We start from the raw sequence: 8,515 nt of genomic DNA on the forward strand, positions 1-8,515 counted from the left end.
ATGCCTAGTGTATATTATTAAGTGGCGATGATCCTATTATGGATGATCCTGCTTGAGAAATAACAATAACGATAAATAACTATTGTATTTTGCCATGCACTTTTTTGCTCAAATTTTTGAGAGAAAAATAAGGATGTGCATTATTCATGGGTAGTACCTGAAATACCTTGTATCTGTTCTTGTGTTTTGTAATTATTTGTTACATAAAATTTCTTGTACCATAACATGGTCAAAAATAAATGCTAAAATTCTGCCCTGGCAGTTGTGGCTCAGCGGATTGAGTGCCGGCCTGCAAACCAAAGGGTTGTGGGTTCATTTCCCGGTCAAGGCATATATGCCTGGGTTGTGGGTCAGGTTCCCAGTAGGGGGTGCACAAGAGGCAATCACACACTGATGTTTCTCTCCCTCTCTTTCTCCCTGGCTTCCCCTCTCTAAAAATAAGTAAATAAAGTCTTTTTTTTTTTAAGATTTTATTTATTTATTTTTAGACAGACAGGAAGGCAGGGAGAAAGAGAGGGAGAGAAACATCAGTGTGTGGTTGCCTCTTGAGCTCCCTATACCAGGGGACGTGGCCTGCAACCCAGGCATGTGCCCTGACTGGGAATTGAACCAGCAACCCTCTGCTTCATAGTCTGGTGCTCAATCCACTAAGCCACACCAGCCAGGGCAATAAATAAAATCTTTAAAAAAATAAATGCCAAGATTCCTTTATAATACCAAAAAAGTATCTAAATATAAATAAATAAATAAATAAATAATTGAATTAAAAAATTAAAAGATTTTTTTCCTGAAAGTTTGAGCCAAAACCATGGGTGTGCATTATACACAGCAAAATAAGGTGTGTGTGTGTGTGTGTGTGTGTGTATTCCCCAAGAATTCCATTAGCAAAGAGATTTTGAGTTGACTACATGGACCTTTAAAGTGGCTACTAAATGTGCCTTTTGCTAAACTTCTGGAACTGTCTTCTAGGATGAAGTTTTTCAAGCATGTTTTTAGCTGCAGGCCTTCCTTTTTTCCCTCCAAAAATCCTTCCATGAAATTTCACATTATTAATCAGTTAAAGGAAAACTTCTCCAGCTGATGGTGGGGAGGGGCAGGAACAAACCAAAGTCTCTCCTTTCATCTCCTCCGCCCACTTTCAGGCCCTGTGACACCAAGAGACTGAGGCCCAGAGGTAAGAGGAGTTGTTCAAAGTCAACCAGCAAACTGATGGGAAAGCCTGCAGAGCCATGAAGCAAATACAAGTGTCTCAATGCCAGACCCACAGTTCTTTTCACACTGAAGTGGGTTTTTTTTTTTCTATGTGAAAGGAAGTGACTTTTGTAGATTTAAAAAATGTTATACAAGTTTAAGTAAAGAAATACATACCCATGTAAATTACATGTGCGAGAGGGAAGATCCGAATAGAACCCCCCATCCCAGCAATAGTGGACACGAGGGAGGAACAGCCTGAGAGGGGAACCAGCCATTTTACTCTCCAAGGTTTGACTTTCTCATAATGAGTACATACATCTCATTCTCTCATTAAACGTCTGAACGTCTTTACTAACTGAACTGAGAAATGCTGAGAGGAAGGGGGAGTGAGTGGTCTCTTTGTGGGAACATGACAGAAACCAGAAGACTTACAATGGGATGGTTTTTTAAAGGTAGAATAGCCCCAGGTTTACTTAACAGCTTTTGGTTCCAAGGGTCGGGACTTACCATATTTGGTCACAAACTGTCCAGTGCTCTTAGGGCCAAGAATAATAAAAGTGCTGGTTGCTGCAAAACTCTCTCCAAGATCCAGAAGATACTACCACTTAGCATTTGGGAAATCTAATGGCTTAAACTACATGGCCCCAATGCATCTATCCAATTCGAAAACTTAGAAACTGGAAGTTGGATCCAGGTTTAATGGATGTAGCCCTCTTTGGAAGTATCCTTTCAGGGCAACTAGCTCAACACCTGAGGAAGATGGAGTAGCCTCAGGTAACCTCTTAGACTTCTGTTGGTACCAACAACAAGGAATCTCAAGTGTTTCGTACTTAGTGCAAGAAGCCATACTTGGAAGGCTACGTACTGTATGATTTCATTTTTGTGACACGCTGCAAATGGCAGAATGGTAAGGAGAGGAAACAGATCAGTAGTTCCCGGGAACTAAAGATGGGAAAAGAGAACGGATGACAAAGGAGCTCCAGGGAACTGCTTAGGGTGATGGAAATATTCTGTATCTTGATATGGCAATGATTACTTGAATGTATGCATTTGTCAAAATCCACAGAATTATCCACCTAAAAATGACTTTTACTGTACGTAAATTATACCTTAATAAGCTTCAGTTTTAAAAAAAGAGTGTTCCTGGAGATACTGTGTGCATGGAGAGAAAGGCAGATTTTATCAACTGTTTTGCTGCAGAGTTTCATATTTAAATAAATACCAGCATTTTACACAGGGAGAATGGGCAGTGTGATTTCCCTGCTCCCACCTGCATTTCCGCGTGTGACCTGAGCTCCATCAGGCCCCGTGATCTTCCCGCAGGAGGAATCAGGGTTCAGGAGATGGGAGAAGTGGAGATGGGGTGAAGGAGCCGAAAGGCAGCAGAGGGGGCTGGATCAACTCAAGTGGTTTATTCCTGAAGCTGCTCAGTCATTCCCCCAGTTAATTATCTGTCTGCTGATTCATGAGTTGTGGTTCCTGTGGGCATGCTTCCTCACTGTTCCTGCCAGCAAGGGCAGAAGGATTCTTAGAGCTGGGAGGGGATGATAACCAGAGATCCCGAGTGGGGTGGGGAGTTGCAGAGGAGGAATTTCTATTAGGAAATTCCAGAGTCACATCCAGACTCCCCCTCCTTGCTGCTGCCTCCTGGCCCCATCTTATGCTGTCCCCAGGAGACCTCTGCCACTTGTACATACAATTTTGAGGGGGATAAAGGAGAACACTGCTCTCCTGTTTGTCTCCTCTAGGAAGGCAGGAGGGAGCAGACACTTCAGAGAGGACCCCTGACTTTCCAGCACCCTCAAATCAGAGGCCTAAATGGTGCAATAGTGCAAAGGTCCAAATTCCCGAAGAATTCACGGTCTCGGCTGTATTCTACTATCCTCCAGAATACCCAGATGGGTCACTTGAGGACCTTCTGTGAATGAAGGCAGATATTCCACTACTGAGTTTCTTAAAGTGAAGCACATCACCTCTAGATGCCTTTTCCTAGCAATCCATAGGTATTTATGTTGCTGCCTACATGCCAGGCACTGGGCACAGAATGCTGACCAAATAGCCGTGTCCTTCTCCTCACAGAATCTGAAATCTTGTGGGTGTCTTTTACTTTCCCCTTTAGCCAGAGACAGGATTTAAAGTTTTCTCATGGACAAAGCAAATGTATAAGGCTCTCGCCTCCTTGGGCTGTCCTGGGGGGTTTTGATGGGTCGGAGCGCCTGAGACATGCCAAGCCACTGAGAGGCAATGGCTGAAATCAGAAGCGGCTCCCTGTCGCACAGGTGTGGGAAAAGGGACCCCCTCGGTCTCATCCCGGGAGCCTGGATTGCACACACTCATGAAGCAGCGACAGCTCTTGCTCCCACGCATAGGAGACACCATGGATAGCAAGAATAATGACAACAGTAGTTGCCATTTATTGAATACTTATTTTGTGCTTTTATCTCATTTAATTGGCATAATCATCGAAGTATTGTTTTCTTCACTTTACAGAAGAGGAAATTGAGGACTCAAGTAATTAAGTAACTTGCCCAAGGTCCCATGGCCAATGAGTTAGAATCAAGAATTAAACCTACATTGGACTGGCTTTGAGCCACAGCGGCCTTTTCCCCGGTCAACAAGCTTTCCACCCATGACTGTTCAGGCCCAAGGGCTGCTGCAGAGGGCTCAGGTACTGAGTTTCGGACATATAAACTCAGGAGGAGAAATCAGCACCTCAGCTCAGAACTGATCGACTTAGATGGTGATAGCAAATAAAACTCCTTACCCATTAGGTCCCAGGTGAAAATAAAGACCTACATATGGAGAAGCCACAAAACCCAATACTTCTTGAGTGATGCTAAAAAGATCACCTATGTACATACATCCCAAAACTACTCTCAACCAACTTCTCTTCTCCCCATTCCAGACTCTACTATTCTGAGACAGTGTCTCCTTGCCATCCACACCCAGCCCTTTCTTTGTCCCCTCAACACTGTGTGTCCCAACATAATTCTCCGACTCTCATCCTACCACCTGCTTCCCCAGGGATCTGATGACACCTGCAGCCCAGCCACCAACACTGCATGGGGGCTTTAAATATGAAAGGTCTGCTTTTACTGGGGGCTCCTTACTCGGGAAGTCTAGCTCTAGTGCCCATGATCTCAAACACTACTCTGCCCTGCCTCTAGGAGGGGGCCCGGGGACCAGCTCAGCACCACCAGTCAGCACTGCTGAAATCACAATGCGTCTCCGGACAGATCTCCTACCAGATATTGAACACAAACTTAGTTAGACATGTCAATGCAGCGGAATCCTAAATGGACCATGACAACTCTGTAAGCCAGATCAACAAAAGATATACTAAGGTTGAGGGGCGGAGAGAAAGATACCAAAACAACATACACTCTTCATCCTCACTAATATTGAGCCATGAACCCCGCTAGGCTCTATCTGTTGTTACTTCACTATACTTACTTCTAAAACTGTAATATATATATATATAAAATGATTAGACTCAGAAATCATCCAGAAAATCAGGAAGCTGTGGATGTGAAAGGAAAAAAAACAACAATAAAAAAAAATGGTTTAAGTTCACGGAAGCAGGCTCTTTATAAGGGACAGCTGAGTTGGCCTTCCGGATTTCTCCACTGGCCTATCAATAGCAGGCAGTGTCTGAACCAAGGCTCTAACAACGCCCAGGGCAGGACACTGGAGACTCCTACTTCTGTGCCAGGGTCGCTAGGTGCTCACTGCAGCCTAAAGAAATCAGTTGACTTATTTGAGCTTCTATCACCTGGGAAGCTTCAGCAATAACAACTTCTCTGTAACTCCTCGGTCAAGATCACAGTTCACAGGATGTGGTGATGATGTCATGGGTGTATACTTCTCGCCAAACTCATCAAGTTTTATGCATGAAATATATAGTTTTTTGTATGTCGATCATATCTCAGAAAAAGGGATTTTTGAAAGATGTAGTGTTGCCTTGTCCTGTATAATCTTTTTCACACACACACACAAGTCTTGAGGGCAGTCATCAAAGTATTTCTGAATAGCTATATTTGAAATGGACTTATTGATAAATCTGACTTAAAAAAACTTTTTGCAGGGTCTAAACTGTTACAATGAGCACCCTTTTTTAGTGCAAGTACATAAATGAACACTGGTGCCTCCTCTGCACGGGAAGACCCCAGAGGACGAGGAGCCAGCGTTCTCCCTGGGAAGCTCACCAGAGCTCCGGGAGAACCACGGGCAGCACCCCCAGGCTGCGCTGTGCTCTGCCCCTCCCCAGCACCAATGAGGCCAAATGCCAACTGCCTTGGCCGCTGACAGTGTGTGCAGAAGCAGAAGAGACAAAGCCAGGGATCCAAGCCAGCTTCAGGGACCCTTGGCGTGGCTCCCCGCATACCCTGGAGATATTTCGAATGTGAGGTCTGTGCCGGAAGCAGAGGCATCGCTGCCACCCGGGAACAGAGTCCTCATTCTACTCTGAATCGCTCCCGCAGGGAGCCACCAAGTTTAAAAAAAAAAGGGGAGAAAGTGTAACACAAAGAAAAAAGAGGAATGTCGAGTAACTGGCAAACCCGCGCGCGCGCACGCTCATCTGAGAAACTACAACCACGCGCCCTAGCCGACGCGCGGGAGCAGCCCCGGGAAGTCGCAGCTCGCCGGGGCCGCGGCGGCCAGTGTCCCCTCCCACGGGCCGGAGCACCTGTGTTGGGCGCAGCCGGTGAACGCGGGGCTCAGCGCACGGCGCACGTCGAGGCCGCCTGGATGCGCCTAACCGGGCCAGCGGCTCCGGCGTCCCGCAGGACCCAGCCTCTAGGTAGCCCGTCACCCCGCCCTGCGGGGCGGGGAAGGTCCCAGCTCCGGAGTCCGACCGCCTCATCTTGGCCCCGCTGCCTCCGCGCGCTGCCGCGCAGGACCCGCCCTCCGGCTTTTCCAGCTCCACGTCTGAAAATTCGGCTGCGGCTGGATGCGCGGCGCGGCTCGCCCGGCGGACGGCCGCGTCCCCCGCCGGGAGCCTCACTCACCTCCGACGCCGACGCCCGCCAGCGCCCCCAGCACCAGCACCGCGGCCCAGAGCGGCCGCGCTCGCATCTCGTCCGCCCGCTGCCGCGCTCCGCCTCGGCCGCGCCCGCCCGCCCCACAGCCAGCAGCAGCGCCCGCGGCCGCTTTTCCCGCAGCCGGAGGGGAGGGGACGCCGTGGGTGGGACGCAACGGGGCGGGCCGTGGACTTGCGCTTCCTCCCCTAGGGCCCTTTTCTGGACCCTGAGTCGGAGAGGGGGCGGTGGAAAACCGCGCCTTCTCTCCCACCACGTCGATCCGCAGGCGAGACGAGGCTGGGACCAGAGCGAGTCCATGGGCAAGGCACATCCTGCGCAGACATCCTGACCCCAGGGTCCAGGCGCGTGCACTTGGGGGTATGCTTAGAAAAGCCAGGAGCGTGGGGCCCCTCTTCTGATCTAGTCCCACAGCCTCAGAGACACCCGCATGGCTTTCTCTTTCACCTGCATTGCTCTTTCCCTCTGGCCCTCGGGTATCATGCGTTGACATTTTCATACATTTGATTGACAAATATTTGTTGAACACCTACTCTGTCAGTCACTGGTTTAGTCCTTTGTTAGTCACTATTTTTTTCTTTGGTTAGTTCGGTTTTCAGGTAGACTGTAAGTCTCTTGAGGACAAAACCACATCTCAAGCTTGTAGAAGCAGTGATGCTCATGAAGGCCTCTCTACAAATTCTTGCTCACACTAGTAAGTATCTGATGAACATTTCAGGACACAGTTCAGTAGTTCCCCCCCCCACCCCTTTCACACGGAGGGATACGTTCCAAGTCCCCACGTGGATGCCTATAAATGTAGATATTGCCAAACCGTGTATAATGCTGTTTTCCCCCCCTATATATACATAACTTTTCACTTCCAGGAAGCACTTTATGACTTCTCTTTGACATATCAAAATTGCCAGCATCACCACTCTTGTGCTTTGGGACTATTAATAAGTAAAATAAGGGTGACTTGAAAACAAGCGCTGTGATAATGTCACCATCTACCTGATAACCAAGAGTGGGCTATAGCACAACACAGCCTGGACAAAGGGGTGACTCACATTCCTGTCAGGACGGAGGAAGGCCTGGAGGTCCACTCAAAACTGCACCCTATTCCGAACCCACAAATTCTGTATTTTTGGAATTTTCCATTCAATATTAATATCAGACTACACTTGACGGTGGGTAACTGAAACTAGGAAAAGCTAAACCATGGATAAAGGGTGACTACTGTATACTCTCTCCAAACTCAAAGTCACAGGCTTCGGAGCTTTATCATATTTTCCTCACCCCCACCCCCAGCCCCACAAATCCTTTCTCTTGGTCTCCTGGTCTCCCCCAAATGAGAAACATCAGGAAGCTCAAAGAGGCAAAATGCTAGTAGTCCTGTGAGGCGGAACGTCACCAGGGAGTGGCTAGAGCTGGTGCAGTAACTCTGGAATGAGTAACTGAAACAAAGCTTAAGGCCTCAGTGAGGATCTGGAAGTCTCTCCAGCTCCTGGGCCCTGTAAGAACGTTCGGGCTGCTCTGAGCTTCCCTAAGCCCTCTCCTGAGAGGCACAAGATGCCTGAAGACTGGCCCTGACTCAGCTCTGCCTCATCTCCCACCCTAGACCAGGAAGATACCTTTCCCAAACGTTCCATGCCTTTCTATCTGACTAATTAATCTAACTTCCTTTTTCCATCTGGAACATTCCACTTATCTTTCAAAACCTTTCAGATGTCATCTCTTTCACGTGCTCTCATCTGATGTGCCCTGTCCTCCAGCCCCATGCTCTGCAGAGGTGGACACTCCCTCCTTGCACCTCTCAAAGCAAGGACACACATAGTGGTAACACTCATCCGCGGAAATGTCACTAGCAGTTTGCAAGGGGGCAGAGGAAGACCCAGCCCACAAAGAGTACCTGAGCTCCCTAACCTGGGCTTTGAGCCTCCATCTCCACACACTTCCCCTAGCTGGTGGGGAGCCTCTAGCCCAGAAGCCAGCATTCAACAGCATTGCCATTGCCCCTGGAGCAAAATCCAAGTCACACAGCCTGGTTACGTATCTGCTGAAGTATTTACTTATTTGTTTATTACATATATGTGTGTGTGTGTATATATAGTCTGTCTAGAAAAAGTCTAGCCACTGTTAACATAATGAGAATAGTTTGCCGATATCAATGTAACCTGGCAGCCAAGGAAAATGGACTGGAATGTGCATGCGTGAACAACGACGACTTCACTGTACTAGTCAGTGGGGGTGGTGGGTGCCCTTGAGTAAGCATGTATAGTGTGTGGCATCACATTCAAAAT

At 48.0% G+C, this 8,515-nt stretch overlaps 1 protein-coding gene across 1 annotated transcript in view; it reads right to left on the bottom strand.

The window, feature by feature from the left end:
• Positions 1 to 6,345, bottom strand: part of ITGB3 (integrin subunit beta 3) — a 49,878-nt gene extending 43,533 nt beyond the window's left edge. Inside the window, exon 1 of the mRNA XM_053911739.2 lies at positions 6,204 to 6,345. Within this exon, the coding sequence (XP_053767714.1) occupies positions 6,204 to 6,270 (67 nt within the window). The 5' untranslated portion in view covers positions 6,271 to 6,345. The remainder of the gene's footprint in view (positions 1 to 6,203) is intronic.
• Positions 6,346 to 8,515: the final 2,170 nt, after the last annotated feature.

This window comes from Desmodus rotundus, chromosome 9 (genome assembly GCF_022682495.2).
Source record: "Desmodus rotundus isolate HL8 chromosome 9, HLdesRot8A.1, whole genome shotgun sequence".
NCBI classification, from domain to species: Eukaryota; Metazoa; Chordata; class Mammalia; order Chiroptera; family Phyllostomidae; genus Desmodus; species Desmodus rotundus.